Here is a 21,739-nt window from a genome sequence, read left to right on the forward strand (position 1 = left end):
GGGAGTGTATCATGAATAGTAAGTTATCAACAGAGGGCGTTCAATTACATCTCCACAAGGAAGAGGCAGGTCTAACACACTTCATGAAAATGCTCCCCTTCTTTCAGCCAATTAAGGGCTTTTGACGAAAACGCTTCATTCATTATTTATCATAGAGCACGTCAGTCTTGTCAAGTAGGTCTGCTCTCAGATTCATACAAGTGCTTTGTAACACAACAGCCGTGTGAATTGTGAAATGTGTCAGAAGCACAGATAGTGTTTGCACCAGCCTTTGCCAAGTTCGTGTCCAGCGAAGATGGCTCACTGAGCTGGCTGTAATTAAACTCGACTTTCCCTCTGATCTCTTCCATCTCTTATGATATGGTCCTTACCTTCTCCCTCATTCTCATCTTCCCACTGAGGAGGGACCCTGAATAAATAAGCCAAGTTCTGAGTGGAGGGGCGTTAATTGGACGTTTTTTATGAGACCGGGATGTTCTCGCTGACCTTTTGCGGAGATAGCCAGTAGCCTGAGGGCAGACGCCTGCAGGGAGACAAAGTGAAAGCTGTTACTCATGAGACTATGAAAGCAGCTGCCCTACCTGGAACAAGGTCCTTGCTGCATCACGACAGGACTGACCACATCCCATCATCGCAAACCTAACCGACCACACTGTTACTCAAATTAAGAGACTTTGTTACAGAAACAATCAGGCCACCATCAACGACCTCAGTTTTGTTTTGGTTTAGCTGAAGGAAATTTTGGTTCATCCACATGTTAATTTGATTTAAACAGTGACACAACTTGTTAATTGAACTGATGCCATCTGGGGGAATGTATGAATACAGCTGTGTGTCATCTGCATAGCCATGATAGCCAACATTGGCGTTCTGAAGCATTTGACTGAGCAAAAGGGGTCCAAGGACTGACCCTTGAGAGACCCCGCGTCATGGCCATTCGATCAGATCGGAAAACGTCCAATCATTACAAAATAACTCCGTTCCTCCAAGTAGGACTTGCACATAAATTAAATGACGCACTCTAACATGAAGAGAGTATGTGGCTACCTTTGTTTACTTTCTACCTGGTTTAAGTTGTCGTCAAGTAAGGCTCTAACACGCTTGTATTCTTAGTTTGATTGGGCTACAATGAAACAAATCAATTTAAACAATATGGACCATTTAGGCCACTGGTTCTCATCTATTCTTATCCTGGGACATTTTCCTATTGTTGCAAAGTTGCGACCTACTTTTATAGAAGTTAAGAACATTTTCCCTTTGAAAAAAGCCTCTGAAAACACATGTATACCATATTATATTGACATTACATCAGGGGTAACCAACCTTTTAAAAAAACCCATATATATATATATATATATATATATATATATATATATATATATATATATATATATATATATATATATACATATATATATATATATATATATTATATATATTTTTTTTACATTTTTGGGTTTGGACCCACTACTTGTGAATCGCTGTTTTAGAAAATCAGTGTAATGCATGTTACATACATGTAACCAAGCCCAGCAAATGGAGGCCAGATATTGCCTCAAAAGGGGGTACAATTCCACAAACGAATTAAAATTTGAGTCGCTAGACAATCAGCAAAATTTGCAAAGAGTTGGGATGCATTGGTCATAATGCAATCTATATTTACTTTAGTCTCTCAACTACCACTTAACTTATATTAGCCTATAATTTGCAATTAAAATACAATTGAGAGTTTTAGTCTTGACGAAACTTTAAATGATGCCCGCCTGTCATTCTGCTGCTAGGTGTGTATGGAGAGTGATCCATCTCTTTTTGAGGCCTGCAGATGGCAGGTTTAAGGGTCACATATGCGCTGACATGACTCATGGAGTGTACCTAGTTTTGACAGCAGTGCCATAAATCACTCATTGCTGATTTCTGCCCTGCAGTTTTCCATGTGTTAGTTTAGCTCCTCGAAAATCTGATCTATCAAGGTGATGATTTACTATTTGTTTCATGAACTGTGATCTTATTCTCAGTGCTATTAGTCATACAGTATTCGATACATTCTTGATTAGCTCCTTACTCATGTTAACACAAAATCAGCCTGTTGTCTAAAATCAATATCATCTCATACTTCCAATCAAAACAGGCCCAAAACTTATTGTTGGCTGTTTGTGCAAAGCATCCATCCATCATCATCAAACAAAGCAGGTTATTCTATTAGTTACATTGTAAAATGGAGGAACCTTAAACCGTTTTCACTGTCTTCACCATAAATTTGATTCAACCATCGTTATTTTTTAAGGCTTTTTCACTTGTTCCTTTAAGTACAACAATTTCATACAAAGAGTGAGTCTTGGATGCTAAACTTCACACTCCGCTAACACAACCAGTACAGGGTGTAGCTCCCATTTTGGCCGAAGTCAGCAGGAATAGTCTCCAGCCCCCCCTATACCCTGTTAAGTGCTGTAGAAAATAATCATTTTAATCAGTGGTAATTTACTACTGGAAGTTGAATAACAGAATCAACAAATGTGATGGGTGTCAAAAAATACACCAGCAATTCAAATTATAGCTGCACATAGGCCACGATAAAATTAAACAAAAACACACAATAAGAATGAATACAGCCCCTATAGCAGGGGCGGGCAAATGCTGGATGGGGCTATCTTTTTTTTTTGGAGAGGGGGTGGGATGGGGGCACATGGAACCATGCTCTTCCTAACCAGATGTATGACAAAAATGCTACTGTAAATATCGACAAAATACATGTACGTGCTTATGGGCTCTTAATCTTTTTCATTTCATTTATGGTGATACATTTTCCAAAGCACATAAAAGATCCACTATCAACAAAAGGTTTGAAGCAGACAACAAAATACACACATAGTGTCATTTTCCCCCCCTATGCAAAGGGTTATCTAGCATAAAAATTACCAATAGCATTCAAAGGCGCCACAAAACTGCTGAACAAAAAAAATATTAAGTGCAAGAATTTATTTTGTAAATGTTTTGCACAAAAATCATCTCTCTCGAACTGTTCATTTCGTTGAAGTACTGGGGGAATTAATCAAGGGGCCCCTCAGAGTGTGGTCGCAGGCCACCAGTTGCCCATCCCTGCCTTATAGGAAACAATGTACAGTATAGTTATAGATTCAGGCTTCTTTTTTTCTGTGAGACAATATTTCAGAAAAAGAGGAACAGTTGTGCAAACCGGATGTGCAGACTACCAATAATCTTCTAGACATAGCATGTTTTTGCTGGGTTAATCGTCATGTAGCCGTCATCGTTTGCTGTCTGTCAGAGTGCAATCTTGATGCTCATGGGGTGCAATCTTAATGTCTTATCCTCTTTCGTAAGCTTAGAGGGAAAAATATTCATGGCGAGATTGATTTGTGTATTTTCACACAATCTCAATATCTCCCTGGCAAGATTCCACAGCATAGTGCATCTAAAGTCTAACACAAAACATTGCATCAGACTGCATATCTCTGTGCAATACACATAGAGTATGTCAGAAATAGTTGATGTCACAGCATCCAGGTAGTAGTCTCATCCCATTATATGATGATCTGACATACCAAACTCTGTAACAGTGGCCAGGGATTACATTTGAATTTAAATACCGGATTCAATCTTGGATAGATTGTCACTAAACAACTTTCCACAGTTTGGCACTACAATTCTTATGAAATGATGACTCTAGACAGTAATTGTTGCTGAAAATATAAAAAATCTGATTGTACCGGGAGAAAGGACTGCAACACTGATTTCTTTTCGAAGCTTTTGCCAACACTAATACCAGCAGAGAACAGAAAAAAAGCACCTAAGCTTGTAATCCAATCTGATTCAGAACTGCAGCGAGATCTGCCTCCACTCAGCGTGTGAACAAAGAGCAGCCCGGAATTCACCAGTAAATCATAAACCACCTTAATACTGTGTAATTCGATTTGTGGGATTGAGTGAGCTGTTTCCTTTGTGGCAGGGCACCGTGACGTCTGATTTTAACCAAACTACTCTCTCTTAACCGCAGTTTGGACTTTTGTTTTCCAGGCTCTAATAGTAAAGAAAAAAGGAGTGTCAAGTGGGAGGCTAGTTGAATTGTGATTGGCCGTGTAGATTTTTCTTAATGAAGTGAGTCAAATTGTCTAATTCCATTCAGAGACCATGTGTTATCGGCTTTATCTTCTGCAGAGACGCTATTAGGCGCCTAAATAATCGAGAATGGCTGTGATGTAAGGAACAGGAAGAGCCTCCCTCAACCCACTTTTGCGATTGTCAACATGACCTGCAAAATGACATGTCTTTATTTAACCAATACAAAAATGGTTCTATTATGTGTGCCGAACACAGGAAGACAAATTAGACATATAGCATCTTGGGGTAGTGTGCTTTCAAACGCAACGGCCACACACTCTTAAACAAGGACTCATAAATCCTTCTTCATGAATAAATAATATTGAATGTAAGACTTCCAAGAGGCAAAGAACATCAAACAATGATATGTGTAAAAGGGAGTCGTTAGATGTGCGTAAGGCTTTTGTAAAACATTGTCCAAACAGTCTAACAACTAAAGTTAAAGTTAATATTTTTGTGACTTTATGTATTGTATGAGGGAATTCTTCTGAATAAAAATGATGATCTTGATTGCTTTTAAAGTATCCATCCATTTATTTCATACACCACAAATCCTCATTAGGGTCGAGCTGGAGTCTATCCGGCTGACACTTGACTAGTCACCAGCCAATCGCAGGGTACATATATACAAGACACCCCGAGAAGTAACGAGTTACAGGACATCCATTGTTTAATCTGAACGAGATATGTTTCCAGATTACAACAAATGCATAGGTTAGTTATCTTTAAAGGCATACGAAGTTTGGTATCATCGACATAAGAGTGGAAGCTAATATTATAATTGCCTATAATATTGCCAAGCGGCAGCATACATACTAAACAATAGATGGTCGAGTACCAATCCCTGCGGGACTCCGCAAGTGGCATTGCAATACTCAGAGGTCACCATGAAATGACTGTCGTTTTGCATCCCATAAAGTGTGTTATAATTTGTGGTTTGGGCATGCCTCTAACTATCAATGGTTCTCGAGAGCTATCCTGTCTAGCGGTAGCCGATCCGTAAGAACTGATGGAGCCTGTTCGGATAAGAAGCGAAACAACCAGGATAGTCTAGTTGCGATTGATTCAATGCCTTGAGATCTTCTGGACAAACAAGCACTCACGTTCATGCATATGGACAATTTTGTGTCTTCATTTAACCTATCATGCATGTTTTTGGAAGATGGGGAGAACATGCAAACACCACACAGGAAAACTGGAGCTAAGAGTCAAACCCGGAACGTCATAATTTTCAAGCAAGATGTTTGTTGGAGCATGTTCAGTTGTAAATGTAGTTAAGTCGATCGATCACCATTAATTAATATCTTCCATTATACAATGCAATATTTTTCTAATGATGTTGTTACGGCAAAGAGCTAACCTTTAGATCAGCTAATAGACATACAGCATACTCTTGCTGTTCCACAGCATTTTCGTCATTGTTAGCCTCTGAAATCTGATGGCATTTATTCTTGTGAAACCCTTGGGAATACAAAGCTAAAAAGAGCAGCGTACATCTGACTCGTTTGCATGATCCATTCTAAAGTATACTCTCGTCTCTGTCAGACACTACACTAGACTTTACTACCTCGTAGTAAACTGTGCAAAAGCCTTAGGCCACCATTAGATTTGTTGTTTTGGTAATCCCAAATGAACATAACATGCGGTGCAGACCTCCATCATGGCTGAAAACAAAATTGCGTAGAGTTGCGTTTGCTTGCCTATGTTTGATTAGCATTCTACTTCTTGGATCCTGGAGATCACAATGACAGTGCCAACATGGTTCTGGGAAGTGGAAGGTGCTAGCCATTGTGTCTCGAATGGTGAAAATGAATTTCTGTATGAAATCAGATCCTTAGTGAACTGTTGTATGTTCTTCCTTGGCACATGCAATTTTTTTTTCAGATTTTTAATCCTGTGCAATCCTAACCATACAGTATCGCTTCTGCTACTTGCTCTCTGTCGATATTGAAAATGGTCATGCAAACAACAAAGCCGGTGGTGGCCCAAGACTTTTGCACAGTGCCGCGTGTGATGTTTTTATCCCATGCAAAACAAACAAACAAACAGACGCATGTCTGTTTTTATTTTCCATGTCGGGATCCATTTACAACAGGAAAACAGAAGGAATGGGAAATGACAGAGAAACAAAAAATCACATATTGCAGTTGGCAGTGAATAGCTTGTGATTCATCCCAATTATAGAGCTGAATAAACAAATATAATAACATCCTTATGTAATATGTTCATTCAGCTTCTGATGCTTTCCAATTACTACTCCAATTTCAACGTCTAAGTGTCATTGTATAAAACTCACAAAAAAAGCCTCAATGCTATTTTCGCAAAGTTTGGACTCAAAATCAGAAGTGTATTTCGTTTTAATAAGTTATCATTAAAGTGACTTCAAATCACTGCACACGATTCCCACATTGTTGGTGCGACGATGGTGTGCGATCTGAAAAAGGCAGCAGGAGGCAAGTCGCGCTTGACATCTGCGATCGGCGCCCGTATCGCCTAGACAAGAACAAATCCAATCCGCATGAGACAGATGCACAAAGCCACGTTCATCCAAGCATCACTCTATGCCTCTCTATCTTTCCTCCCTCCCTCGCTCGCTCTTTCTCTCTGCGGCTCTGACATGAAGATGGAAGCCAGAGAATCAAGGTCAGGCCAGCGCACGTGACTTTGCAGGAGAATGCATTTCCAAAGACTTTCTCGGGACTGAGTGACAGATTCAAGGAACATAGCCTTGTCAAGCTAGCTGATGTATGACCATTGAAGACACATGCCGCGCTTTCGTGGCTCCGCCTGCCCACTGGCATCCTTCAAGGGAGCCATGGCTGACTACTAGGTGGTTAATTCATGAGCCAAAACGTCCACCGTCTATGTTGTCGCTGTTTGAGCGGAGCGGAACCCAATCAAGGAGGCAAATCAAACGAGGAGAGCGAGAGTGAGCGAGTGTGGTAGGACAAGAGTGAATCAGCATAATTACAGCCTAAGTGTAAACAAGTCCACATTGTCTTTCTTCCAATGAGTTAATGATGTTTCAGACTGCAGAGAGGGAAAAAAAACAATTTCATCACAGCTGGTGTGCTTCTGCAGGCCACCGACCAAAATGAGCTGTCACCCGACTGCGTTCTAACCGGGACCGTAATTAATATTTGACTCTAATGAACAAGAGGTGGGAAAGCAGTGTCAAATTTTTGCCCGTCACATTTAGAAAACAGTAAGAAATAAACAAAAGTGGTAGGTTGCGCCTAGAGAGGAACTGTAATACAGCCTTGTGATTGCTAGCTGCCCAAGACTTACTTCGAGAATTAATATCATCTTTAATGGGTTTGTGAATAAACCCATTAACTCCGAGTGGCTCCTTGATTAAGTTTCCCTCCCAAAAAGGAAAAAAAAAAAAAAAATTGGAAAAAATATATTTCTAATGTTTTTCCTTTTTACAAATCCCAGAAAATATGCATCCAAATCGCTGGTAAACACTCAATATACATTTTCCATGAAAAACGGGGGGAAAGCGAAAGATAAAAAAATATGAGAAAAAAAAATGACCCACAAAAATCTAATCTAAAAATATAATGTAATCTAATCGTTTTAATTTGTAATATGTATCACCAATCACCACTAGATGACAGACATGTCTGAGTTCTGCTCACACTTGGTCTTACACTGCCCTATACTACAATGTGTGTAGGCCCTCATCATTTTTTGCGGCCTAACTAAGAGCAAAAAAATGTGTTATGGTCAGATGATGTTTTTGGAGTTGGACAGGTTCCAAGCAAGATTAGTGATGCAAAACATTTTGAAATGATTTATCTTGTTCTCCTTTTTTATCTTGTAAAATCCTGGCATTTTAACACGGGTGTGTAAACTTTTTACATCCACTGTAAATCAGAACATGCAGTAGCCTACGCTCTGTGACTAAACTAAGATAATGCAATAGTAGAGTAATAATTACCAAATATTCATACACACACTTCACGGCCATAAACACAAACAAATACCTTTGCTCCTGTGGTTGCTTTGCTGGTTCCAGTAAGTAGTTCATTGCGCACAGAAGTCACATAGGTAGACCTTAGTAAAATGAGAACAACCCTGTACGGTGACGCAATTCTATATTGCAAAACCTTAACTTTCCTCTAGCTCTTTTGGAAACGTTGCAGCTTTTATCATTTGGAGGTCTTCTTGCATCACTTTAAATCGTCACTTGGCAATGGTCAACTCTTGAACTTGAAAGTACTTTTGCTGAGAAAGAGAGAGAATGAGAGGGCTCAATCAGGGCAAAAAGTTGCATTACAGCATCGTCACACTTGATAAGATGGCACAGCTCTCTGGGTCCCTGTGGAGCCTTCAATACCGCAACGCCGCATCAATGAAAGACCTTTTCTACATAGAGAGTGGTTTGAAAATTCTCCTTTTTGATAACCATTAACCGTAATCAAGACTGACCTACTGTACTGGAGAGCCGATGGCAACGTCAGCAATGTTGGCATTAACAAAGCAAGTCATTTTATGCCCTTTCTGATCCATCGGGGTGCAGGATGAAAAGAGTAGCCGAGCGTCATACCGGAGCGTCAAGACCCTTTGAGACCCAATAGCTTGACTCATTCCAATACTTTTGTGAATGAAATATATTCAATTTCCGTCATCCATTGGCACGACAATGAACCCGCCTTGGTTCATTTACAATCGCTCAATCGCTAACTATGTCATTTTCACTTGCTTGTGTCGAAGATATGGTGTGTGAGTGGGCAAGTTGTTCCTTCCTGGTGCATTGAGCAATTGTACCAAGTGAGTAGGGGTTCAATGAAGATTTGAATCGTAAAATTGGTTTGGTTGAAAATGTGTGAGTGTATCAAATCAAACTGAATAGTATCGTTCCATTTTAAAATTAACCGTACTTGAATTCTATTGCCATATATATATATATATATATATATATATATATATATATATATATATATATATATATATATATATATGAAAATGAAAATGACCCAAATACACTTTTGGTTACATTTTTTTTTTTTAAATGTAAAATGTATCTTGGTTGGGAAACCCTGCTGTGTAGCAATAACGAGCCGTTTGTTATTGCTTATTTGTCTTGTGTACCGTATGTGAGTATGTGAAAAGCACACCTAGAATACACGTGTTATTCTGTACTATTTCCAAACAACACATGCTTCCAAGTTCCAACATACATGACAGCATTATACAAATACGCCTCAACACATTAACGCCGCCACATATTGTATACCAGGACTGCCACACAACACCGCAAAAGGCGATAGCACTTCCTCTGCTCTCGGGACGACCTCACTCCCAGGGGGTCACGTATACGGCACCGGCTTTGGACCGCGCCTTCGCGGGCCATCTGGCGCCGCGCGGCCCCCTGCTGCCAGCCAGTTGAGCCATGCCGAGTGGCTCTCTGACATATTTCCGACGTTGGTGTTTAGTGTACACTTGGGGGATTATCTTGTGGAGCGTGCTTCCATATTGGCGGAATTCCACCTGGCTGTCACTTGCATTCACAACAATCGGATGCTGTGCCAGATTGCATCTTTTTACACACAAGATGCATGAAGTTGCTATGAGCGAGGGATTTAAACATTCAGCATACACACCGACCAGCTACAACATTGTGACCACTAATGAGATTCAGCACGTGCAGTATCAAAATTACTGGACTACCTTTAAAAAAAGAAAAAAAAATGCTCAATTTGGATTAGCAGTCAAAGAGGCATTATTTGAATCTGAATTTTGTAAACATTGATTTCATTGTATTTTTAATTCAAGTGAAAATCTAAGCAATAGTTAAATTTACAATCTCCTATTTGATATTTTGGTCTACTTGACATTTAAATTCTGATTACATTTTAACAAATTACTCACCAGTTTTTCTGTACCCGAGTAGTTTTATTTTGCCCCTCTGAATATTTACTCAGGTAATTAGAAGGAGGACTACTTATAATTTTTACTTAAGTCATATTTTTCAAAAGTAAAGTGTTATTGAGTACGTTTTTTTCCATCTCAATGAAAATTGAGTATTATTATCTTTGAATTGGATGTTATTAAATATGTGTAGCAATAATATTTCATCTTAAAGGGGAAGTGTGTTTTTTACATGAGTCACATGATGACAATAATCCCTACTGGAGTACTATTTGACACCGCCCATCTCTGATAAAACTTGAATGTTATTATCTCTGTACGGGACGTTGTTAAATTAAATTGTGCTGTTACTCAATACTCGAGTAGTTTTTTTTCATTGAGTGCTTACTCGAGTTACTATTTGGAAGACTACTTTTACCTAAGTCAAATTACTCTAAAGTAACAATATTGTTCTTACTTGAGTACAATTTTAAGATACACTACCTATCTCTGATCAAAATATAATGTCATTATCTTTGCATTGGACCTTATTAAATTGTACTGTTACTCAGTATTCGAGTAGTTTTAATTTTCATCTCAATAATTACAAAAGAAACTACTTGGAGAACTGCTTTTTTTCTTTTACCAATGTCATATTATTCTTGAGTTGCAGTACTTGGTCGAGTACAATGTTTGACTGCATTACCGATCACTGAACAAATGTCATTATCTTTGTATTGGACGTTATTAAATTATACAGTTACAGTATTGAAGTAGTCACCCCTCAACATCTCAAATCTATGTTTCTATACCAGTAGGGGGCGGTGTAGAGCTAAAGATTGGACAGTGTGTTACGAGCACATCAAACTCACTACAGCATTAGACCAGTGCCGCCCATGTATGTTTAGCGCTGTATTCATTACTGTGGGTCAATATGAGGAACATACATTAAATGGATCCAAGTTTGAAAGATATTCTATGGCACAATCATAATAATGACAGTTAAAGGAATATATGTATAGGAAGCCTCAGACTTTCCAATTCCATTTGGCCCGTTTTGACAACAGCCCCCTCTTTCTTTTCTGTGTGCCTTCAAGCAGGGCATGATCCCTGTGAGGGGGCTCCAGGTCCCAGACTGCAGGCCTGGCCGGCGGCCCGTCTCTTTGCGGGCTCCTTTCGCATGCAGGTGCGTGCCTGCCTTGTGTCCGATCCACATCAATTCGCCTCACGTCACCTTCCTATGCAAGCCAGCCACCCACCGGCAAGCAAGCAAGCAAGCCAGCCAAAACCAACCCACCCACCCGCTGCACATAAAACATTCATCAGAGAGCATGCAGCACCGCGCAGCAAGACACGTCTGTGTGAATAAGCAATTAAGTGTCACATTCACTCTTAAAATGGTCTCTACATGAAATACAATGTCTGTGCTTCCGTTAGGGATTATGGCTCTAAAAATAACTTGAGGGCTCGGGTGAAACCGGGAAGCGAACGCAGTTAAGAATGCAACTTTCCCCCCCCGTTTTCTTCTCTTGCAATGAAAATTGTTTGAGATTATCGGATGGACATATTAGTAGCGTGATACGGACACATAAAACACTTAGCTCGGAATTCTCTCCATCTTCCTCTCTCTCTTTTTCTCCTCCCACCCCCTCCACGCAGTCCCGCCCCCCACCAACCTCTCCCCCCGCCCTCCTTCGCCACAACCGCGCACACTGGCGCGCACCATCCATGCGCATCAACACACTTTCCCCCCCTCTTTCGACTTGGGAACTACAGGATTGGACAAGAGGATATGAGCTTTTAAAAACATGGATTCGTTCTTGTTTTTGCGCCTTTGCCGCTGATTCTACTTTTTCCGTCCAATTTTTTTTGTGGGTGTGCGCGCGCGTGTGCGTGTGGACCCTGAGCTCTTCGTTGGAGCTGTTTTGACGCCCTATATTTCGGCGTCGACTGGTGTCTCGAGCGCGCCGATCCCAAACTGGATGTTTATTATTGACTCTTTCCTTCAAGTCGCCCCCATGACTGAGCTCGGGTGCGGGAACACACCGGGCTGCCCACTCGGGAAGAGCCGCGGCTAAAGTTTGCAGGGCTCGCCGTCATCACCTCCGGATTGCCAATTCCCGCCTCATTGGGTGGATATCTGTCTGGATTTACGCAGCTTCCATAACACTATTAACACCCCGTCTCAAACCATGAAGACCATTATTGCTGATGGTGAGTATATAGACACAGGGCTGCGTGTAAAGTTTGCACAGAAATCAGACATGATGCATTACTGCGCATTAATGGTACCCGGATTGATTTAGTGGTTTGATTAGAAACGTGCGTTTCTGCTAAATGAGGATTAACTCCGAATGACCTGATGATGTCGATGCCCCCGCACCCGCCCCACCCCCCGCAGTGTGTGTGTGTGGGTGGGGGTGTGCGTGCGTGCGTGCGTGTGTGATGGCACAACTTAACCAGGGCGCGCACCTGGAAGCTGTTGCCTCCTCCCCTCTGATGAAATTTGCAGACAGTCCACTTGGCGGCTCAGTAGCACCGCGCACTGCGTGAGCTTCAACCCCCCCCCGCCGCTTGATAATTGGAGATTTTTGTGGCCTCGTCCCACTGTAGGGTGGACCCAATAGAGTGACAGTAAATTGGCTCTTGCCAGCAGCTTTCAGCCCGGGTTGGACTTTTGAGCAATTCTAATGAGCACATGGATTGCTCTTCCCCAGTCCAGTCCCATCGGAAATGGCCAACAATCTCAGTTCTTGGCAGGCAGAAGCACGGGTCATCGAAGAGAGGTGCATGCTGGGAGGAGAATGCACCTGCCGTGTGTGGTTGTGTTTTGCTGTCCACACAGAGAATGTAACATACTGGAAAGTGTCAGTGTCACAATTCATTTTGACTTTCAAGCAGCGTTTTGCAGGAAGAACAATGAACAACTCTTCAACAAAAAAAAAAGAGGCTTCAAGCTGTTTATTGCCACTTGCAGTTGAAGTTTACTATCGAAATAAGTGCAAAACAAAGACAATTATGTGTGTATTTACCCAAACCAAATATGAAAGCATGTTAGTCTAGTGCTAACACACAATCCAAAATGCCATAGATGGGCTAACTAAGAGCATCAGTGTTGCAGTGTTATAAACTTTCAAGCAGTGATTTTATGCATTATACATATTTTTTAAATAACCATGCAAACGTGTATCGATTAATCGATAATCCATATTTTTTTCTGCCAAAAATCTATCAATATTTTTACTTTATTGCATGAAATCTGGTTTGAATTGACTTCGTTGCCATCTACTGATAATGCCGTTCACTGGAAAGGAGAAAGCGTTTTGTTTCTTAGAATTTGATAAGAATGAGTTGTGGGCATGTGTTCAACTTAGATTTTGGACAGAATTTTCAAAGCAGCAACCAGATAGGCATTTCAGGATTTGTTTGTGCCCCTGAAAAAGAACTGAACGCCCACCTTTTTTTGCTAAAAAAAAACCTCATGATAGCTTTAGCTAAGCCAATAGCTTTCAGGAAATACAGTATAAATTGGATTTTCATATCGTCAACATTCATTGATTTATAAGGATTTATGAAGCACCCTGTATATCCATGTCTGGATTATACTGCCCCCAGGTGGCCAAGGCGCAGGAGCAGTGCAATGTGTATTGAAATTAATAAATAAATAAAGGGGGGAAAAACTATTTAATTCTTTATATATTATTCAAATTATTTTGCTACTCTATGTATTTATGAAGTATAATCACATGGAAGGCTATTTTTCTATTTACATTTTTTGAAAAATGTCTTTTTTGGGGGTGGCTGGAACAGATTATTGAATTTTCCATTCATGTCAATGGGGAAAGATGATTTAAGTGTTTTGAGTGACGAGTGTGGTCCAAGAACAGTGGTCCACTGTTGATATATCCGCACTGCCCACCCTGAGTCACATACACGCACACACACAGCGACAGGCCTTACGCAACATGCTCCCACTCCTCCTCACGCTGCTCATTACGTGGCTAAAACTGCCGGATTACGGGAAGAAAGCCGCAGATTATGGCAGGTCCATCTTTGCATTTCCCATCCAGATAAATCAAAGCGGCACACCTACTTGTGCATTCTCTTTGATAAGTCACACCATGTCATACATATGCATGTGCAGACCCCTTTGCTGGCACCGCCTCCCACAGACTTTTTCAAAGGTTTGCAGGTGAGATGTGCAATAGAACAGGGAAGGAGTAGTCGGGTCACATGGACAGTGCGGCACATGAGAATGGAGTTATAAGTGTGAGGGTAAATAATGTAATGGCCGGAAAAAAGATGTCTCTTTACAAGAAAGTCTTGAGTTGGAGTCGGGTTGGTTGGTTAGTTCAGTGGGCCTGAGTTGTGGTCTTCAGCAGCACTTTGCGAGTGCTCTCATTTTGTATTGTGTGTCTGACTTGTTTATCCTGAGTACATTGGTGACAGTGGCTCTCCTTGCCCACATGTGGGGGCATTAAAGTACTATAATCGATGCTTTTTTTAACTTTACTCGGCGGCGGCGGAAGTTTGCTTGTACCTCAAATTTTGACTAAAAACACAAAGTAAAATAAATATTAGGGCTGCAACTAGTTTAGTAATTGAGTAGTATGTCCATTATTTTTTTTTTCAATTACATTGATAAATTGATTTAAGAAAAATTTTAATGTCATTCGCTTTATTAAAAACCAGGACATTCTTTCAAATTGACAGCGACAAAAGTTTAATTTAAAAATTATGATACAGTAATAAGTTTGATCCATCACGTCCCCACAGCAAAACTGGCAAGAATGTTGATCACTGTTTTCCAAAGTAAAAGCAGATGTTTGCAAATGTCTTATTTTGAAACAACAAAATGATAACCAGTCTGCTTTCTTAAAGGACCACAGAAATCAGAGAAAATTTACTGCTGAGAGGCAGAATTTTTTTAACTAAACAAGTTCGCTAATTGAATAATCAATTATCAAAAAAATCATCGATTAATCTGAAAATTAATTAGTTGTCGATTAATTGTTGCATCTCATATATATATATATATATATATATATGTATAAATCATAAAAGCTTTTTTTTTTTTTTTTAATAGCAAAAAGGAGAACATCTTGTTCTCTCTAGGACTTAAATTCCTTCCCCCCCGCCCCGATCCAATCAGAATGTGATCAATGCCTGAGTGGCAAAGTTCTTGCCCATGGCTGCTTTTACTCGCTGGCAAACAAAAAAAAAACAACAAAGCCCCATATAAATGGCTAAAACCATTATGGTGGAAAAGAATGCTTTGAGTTTCAGCAGTTATAAAGCCGCGAGAAAGTCAGGCTCATTGTTTTCCTTTAATGAGTTAACTGGTTTTTTTTTTTGTTGTGGCGGTGCCAAAAAACTGCCCTATTTTTAGGAAATAGGCCACAGGATGCAGCATCTGAGGTGGAGAGATAATTGTCGGGGACTTATCACGCCGCAAAGAAAACGAGGACACGCGCAGATAGAATAACAATGGCTGATTTGCATAGCAGCATTAGGTGGGATCAAACACGGTGTCTTAAACTGACAATGAAAGGCGACATCTTCTGCAAACCTGAGCCGGAAATGTGAAATTGATCCATCTTTGTGTTAGGGTGGGCGTGCACGCAAAGAGCAGAAAGGGAGGTTTGTTTGAGCGTTCATTGAAATGCACGTCTGAAGCGAGGCAGGTTGATTGAATGCTTGAAGGTGATCAGATTTGCTCTCATGAAAGACGTGAAGTCTTTCATACATACCGCAAATGAGAGAATGCAAAATATTTTGTAGCTTCATTTCACGTCAATGTCATTAATAAGAAACGGGTGCTTTTTGTTGTCATTGGGGTTTAATTTTGCTCTCAATTCACATTAGAGGTTTGGAACAAGATGACTGAGCAGACAAGGCAGCCACTGCAGCATTTAGTTTTGAGAGCTATAGAATTGATAGATTGGAGCCAAATGACTGTAATATGTCTGTTGCTGGGAGTGGAGTTAATCAACGCTACTGACTTATTGATCGCAATGCCAAGTGCTGAGATTTCTGGTTTTAATTTCAAGCTGTTTGGTCTGAATTCATATTCAGTCCATCTGATTTACTCAACCAAGAACAAGACCACTCCAGATTTCATTGCTAACTAGTTATGCTTTAGCAATGCATCAGGATCACAATAGAAGCCGGTGTGTATTCCAACAGGGCACGAGGGGATCGAAGTCACAGATGACCGTCTGCCGCCACTGTCTTTTTTTTTTGGTGTGTGTGTTTGTGCAAGGAACCAGGTCACAGTTTGTTCTGAGTCAGTCACTATTTGTGCACGTTAACAATAAATGAATTCTTGACATGGACAACAAATTCTTCCGCTTTAGTCGGTTTTGATGACGTTTTTCACCCACTCAAATGTTGAAGACCATTTTGATGGAACAAAAGTGTTTTGTTCAATGACTTGGTTGTGATAGTTCAATCGGTTGCATAATATTTCAGTCTAGTCATCTATCTGTTGAAAAAATTGGGAAATTACAAAAGTGTATATTTGATGATGATAAAGAGGTTCTACACGTCCACACTTTGGGCCTAATTTACTAATGGTTGTAGCATGCAAAAAAGGGAGCAAACTTGATTGCACACGCCAATGAATGAGGAAGCTGATCTGCTAATCAGGCTAAAGCCGGGTTGCGTCTGCCAAACACACTAAATTGCTGCACAGTTCATTTTGTGTGTTGGGGGAGGAGGACTGTATATGCAAATAGAAGAATGAAGTTGGTGACAAAATGAGAGGTGGCAGGTAAAACGTCTCCGATGTTTTTTTGAGGCAGATGCCGATTCCAATAACCGATTAACCGGCCAATACATTTGAAAATATATAATGAATAAAAATGTTTTAGTCCCCACAGCAAGAATGATTGAAATAAATGACAGACATTTGACTGTTTTATATTACTTTGTCTGTTAATGTTTAACATCAACAACAACAGAGAGAATGATCAGCCAAAATTGGTCAGATTTTTTTTTTTTTTCAATAATTTGGGGGAGTGGAATGTTTGAATGGTGTTGTCTATTGTTGTAATGTGTTACGGCATAAAAAACTCAGCAAAGATTGTCCCCCCCCAAAAAATTGAAAGCAGTAGTATCAGCCAATTGAATTGATTAATCGTTTGGGCCATAAATTTACATTTTTGAAATGCCAGGAAGAAAAAAAGATCGCACCAAGTGGTCCTTCAGCAATGCAAATTTGCAGCTTCTCAATGATCTAGGGGCTGACTTGGAGCCAGTCACAAGAAGGAGTCATGCCATCCCAGAGATGACAAAACTCTTTTCTTCTCATCATTCCTGCATCTCGGTCATTTCTGTACACTGTGACAATTACTGCTACTTGTCTTCTCTCGTATAATTTTGAAGCCCTTTGAGACCTGTTGTCCAAAGTAAACACGAAACTTAGTGCCCACTAGTTTGGATTTTAATAAATCAAGCACCTTTTTTTTCAGCGTATCGCACGGTTTTCTCAGCATGTTTATTTTGCAGCAAGGTTAATAATAGGGGAACTTTAAATGCTGAAAATTCCTTTTTGAATTCCTCTAAAATACTTTCCATTGTCCATTCGACTGTCAAATTAGCTAGAAATATCTCTTTCCTAAACTTGCAGCATCTCACATTCACACCCTTTATTCCTTGGCAAGCCCTAACCATCATTTTTTTGGGACAAAACTAAATAGATGAATGCAAGCCAAAATATAAATAGACCTAGAAATTCCCGAATTATCTGAGTTGCACATGACTCTGCTCGTGCAGTCTGCCACTAGTAAACCTTTGTCCACTGAAACGGCCCATCTCACACTGGTAAACTAAATGAAAAATAATGTCTCTACCCACCCCAATTTAATATAGAGGCTTAAAGGGCAAATTCTTAAATGTAGAAACAACACGTTAGATAGCAACAGGAAAATGATATGCTATCACGTGACCTGGTTGATTCAGTTAGCTGCAGATTCATTACACGTGTCTGAAAGGCATTGTCCTCTTAATGAAAACAAAAATGGAGGATGAAGATGTCAGTGTTTTGCGCTACAGAGGCTTGGCGCTATTAACGTCTCCGTCTCAGTGATGGACTGCGGCAGGCGGAGGTGGATCTGAGATGTTCACTGCATCCTGATGAGCGTAGTCCATCAGGGAATTCTGCTAATTGGCTGCACCCTTTATGTAGCGTTGGGCCACAACACACGTGTGCACGGCGAGCGAGCATGTCCAAGTCATTTTTATTCCGAGCCACATCAGCATTATTGTCGCCCTCAGTGGGCCGGTTGTGAGAGTAAAACTGTAAATGTCTTCATATATCTTCGTTCTACCTCCACATTAGATTCATATTGGTTTTACTAACAAACCGATGGATACTGTAACTAATTTTGACTGAATGGACATAAGAAGCAGATATTGAAGAATGCAATGCGACCGTTAAAAGCAGTCTGTTATTTTAACCTCCCCCAATAATTAGCTGGCTACAGCTCATCTGTTACCCTTAAGAGAACAAGTAGTAGAGAAAATGGATAGTTGGCTAACCTGAATCTCAGTCATTCATCACAATGAAAGAAACACAGAAAACGTACTAATATGCAAATGTTTTGGTTGCATCGGCCAACTTGGTGTAGTTGTTTGTTTGTAGATGTATTGTTTATGAAAAAAAAAATAAATGGCTGCACTTCAGGAGGCTATAAATAATTGTAATGAGATTGCAATCTTGGGCTTCCATCTGCTTTTCAAGGTGGCGAATTCAATTTTCTTTTGGGTGTTGTTGTTTTGTTTTTTTTTGTTTAGTCTTAAAAGTGCAGATGTTGATGTTCAATTTAGGGCAAACAATATTTCCTTGCAATTAAGACAGCCGTACTACAGCACAATACTACAGCATCTGGATTTATAGCATAGCAACATGTACTGTACATTAAGACTACAAGTCATCTGCCATGTGGATGTTGACCATAGCGATATCGATATTACCGCGATATTTAACATGCACCTAAAGAAATTACATTTTTATTATCTCATGTAAAAAGTACATTTCTTTCATTCGGCAAAATAAGTAAGCTCAATGTGTTCTTAGCTAATTAGTTATAATTATTGGGTGGCGATGCGGATTTAAGTCTGCATCTGACTGGTCAAATTCAGACAAAAGCATACAATTCCATAAAAAATTACTGCATATCTTTGTGATATGCATATTGCATGGGCCAATATCGATATATGGATATTTTTTCGATTTATGGTACAGCCCTACTGTATATCAGAGGTGGGCATTCCGTCAGACCGACGCACCGGTCCGTCAATCCGTCACTGACGGGCGCCCGTTTTGTTGACGAATGATGGGACACCTTATAAAATTGACAGACTGATCAATGACGGAAGTGGATTTTCATCCATCAGTATAATCGTCACTAACCGCGTCCGTCAGTGATGGTACGTCAGTCCGTCACCGACGGACGCCCGTTTTCTGCCGCTTGACAAATGACGGGACACCTTTTAAAATTGACAGACTGATCAATGACGCAAGTGGGTTTTCAGCCGTCAGTGTAATCGTCACTAACCTTGTCCGTCAATGATGGTCTGTCAGTCCGTTACTGACAGGCGCCCTTTTTTTTCTGGCTCACCGACTGACGGACCAACGGACATCTGACGGACCGACTGACGGACTGATGATTACAATTCGATTCGTCACGAAAAATGACGAATGACGGACCAGCAAAATTGTCCAACCCTGCTGTAGCTATACTACAAGAACTGACTTTTGCCAGCGGAAAATCTTCCAATGTGAAGGAGCGTTGTCAAAACAAGCAGTTACCGTGCAGTAGCGGGTCATTTGGTCTCATACTCTGAATCGCAAGTTCCTCATTTCCTTGGCCAGACAAGTGTGAGAATGAGTAAATCCGTATTTGTTTTGTTCCAGGGAAAAGCAAAGCTAATCCGTCCTGAGTTGGTGAAATGTCCGTTGGAACAAAACGCAGTCCCTCTTCTGGCTCTTGACTTGAGGACGGCGCCCTCGCTGATTTAATACGATGCATCTTCACCACGGTGGGGCGGATGCCGTCTCGCGGAGGATTTCTTAGCGTCTATTTACAAAAATCTACTGTGACACAGTATCGTAATCCTTTTAAAGGTGCTTACGCATGACAGAGCGGGTCAAGCCTCTCAGTGTGCCTGAGCGCAGCCTTTCAAAGTACAAGCATAAAATGTGCAGCGGCGACAGAGATGAGGTACGCATTACTGTCTGAGCCAGCACGCGGCACCAAAGCACCCTCGCTGCATTGCCATAATGCTACACGGCGGCGCTTTTGAGCGCGTGCAAACAAATCAGCCATTTGTCATGTCATTGTGTCGCGTCGCATCACTTTGCGTCCACTTTTCTGTCGGCGTGCTCCATGAAAGTTGCGTGCTTGTTGGGGTCCAGCTGCGAATATGCACCGTGATGCCCGCCTGCGCGCTGATGGAGGAGGCTGACTGATGGCCTGGTAAATTGTTAATCAGACAGAAGCAGAAGCGGCTCTAAAATTAGAAGCGTGAATAGAGCCCTTGTCAAAGGAGTCCCGAGCAGATTTGAGCAAGCAGCGGTGTCACGATGATAGATAAATGAATGGATCGATGGAGAGAAATCAGGCAGAGAAACAGATGAATTGAATTGCTTCGGTTTGTTCTTTTCTGGTCATGTAAGTCGCATGTTTGCATGGACACTTGTTGCTAGGCAGAATTCAGTAACGTATACTACCATTTGCTTGCCCTTTCTTCCCCAACGCCCAATAAAACCCGCACAGTTATGTTCATTCTTCTGCTTTTTGGGAAGAGAGCTTCACTGCCGCATATACAAGAGAGAGCAAAATGGCAGATGGGTGATAGGTTGATGGATGGGCACATAGATAGATGGATAAATGATGGACGGTTGGATAAAGTGATTTACACAAAGGCAGATAGATAATCGAGAGCTCGATGGGTAGATGGCGAGATGATGGAATGATGAAAAGATGATAGATAGACGATAGAAAAAATGAGTAGAGATTCAACTCACTAAAACATATGCATTCGATCAGGGATGGGCAATTGACTGCCCAACCACACTTTGGTGGCTCCTTAATTAAAAAAAAAAAATGGAATCCGCAATTATTATTTTTTTTAATTAGAGGGATGGTGTGGGAGGGGGGGATACATTCTAAATCTGTATCTTGCACCACAGTGGACCGCCGACTACTCGCAGCTTGGCATCATATGCAGATTTTTTTCCCAATTTTGTTTTTAATGTATTTTTTGGGGCGGGAACAAGAGTTTTTCGTGAATTTTTTTTTTCTTTTTGGTAAACATTTTGGGTTTACCACACACACATACATTTGTATGTGAGTGCCCCGCAACTAGCTGGTAACCAATTCAGGGTGCACCCGGCCTACTGCCCGTAGACAGCTGGGATAGGCTCCAGCACGCCCACTACCCTGTGAGGATAAGCAATTTGGAAAAAATTAAAATGTAAAAAAAAATAATACTGTCAAAAAACAAAGATCTGTGAATATGAATACCCGTGGGCACCAAGCTGCGAGTATGCGGAGGTTGTAGTTTTAAGTTGTGATATCACCATTCACCACTAGCTGGCAGACATATCTTAGTTGCACTTGCCTTATACTGCAGTATACTATAATGTGAGTAGTCCTAATATTTTTTTCCAATTTGCAATGACATGTAAGACAAACATAGTTCCTCAATAATATTACAATCTTGAGTGAGTTGATTTTTGTGAAAAAAAAAAATGCACAAA

The 21,739-nt window shown here is 40.6% G+C and overlaps 1 protein-coding gene and 1 long non-coding RNA gene across 2 annotated transcripts in view; one reads left to right on the forward strand and one right to left on the reverse strand.

Annotated features, from left to right (window-relative positions):
- Positions 1-302: 302 nt before the first annotated feature.
- LOC147147221 (uncharacterized) lies at positions 303-20,110 on the reverse strand. Its single transcript, XR_015086978.1, has 3 exons — positions 19,787-20,110; positions 487-523; positions 303-409 (listed from the first exon to the last, which is right to left on the reverse strand). It is a non-coding gene; the product is annotated as an uncharacterized LOC147147221 (long non-coding RNA).
- rtn4r (reticulon 4 receptor) overlaps positions 11,694-21,739 on the forward strand; it is a 53,442-nt gene continuing 43,396 nt past the window's right edge. The window contains exon 1 of the mRNA XM_086032058.1: positions 11,694-12,186. Coding sequence (XP_085888184.1) covers positions 12,165-12,186 — 22 coding nt within the window. The 5' untranslated portion in view covers positions 11,694-12,164. The remainder of the gene's footprint in view (positions 12,187-21,739) is intronic.

This window comes from Filicampus tigris, chromosome 5 (genome assembly GCF_054856515.1).
Source record: "Filicampus tigris isolate MCC_2025a chromosome 5, RoL_Ftig_1.0, whole genome shotgun sequence".
NCBI lineage: Eukaryota > Metazoa > Chordata > Actinopteri > Syngnathiformes > Syngnathidae > Filicampus > Filicampus tigris.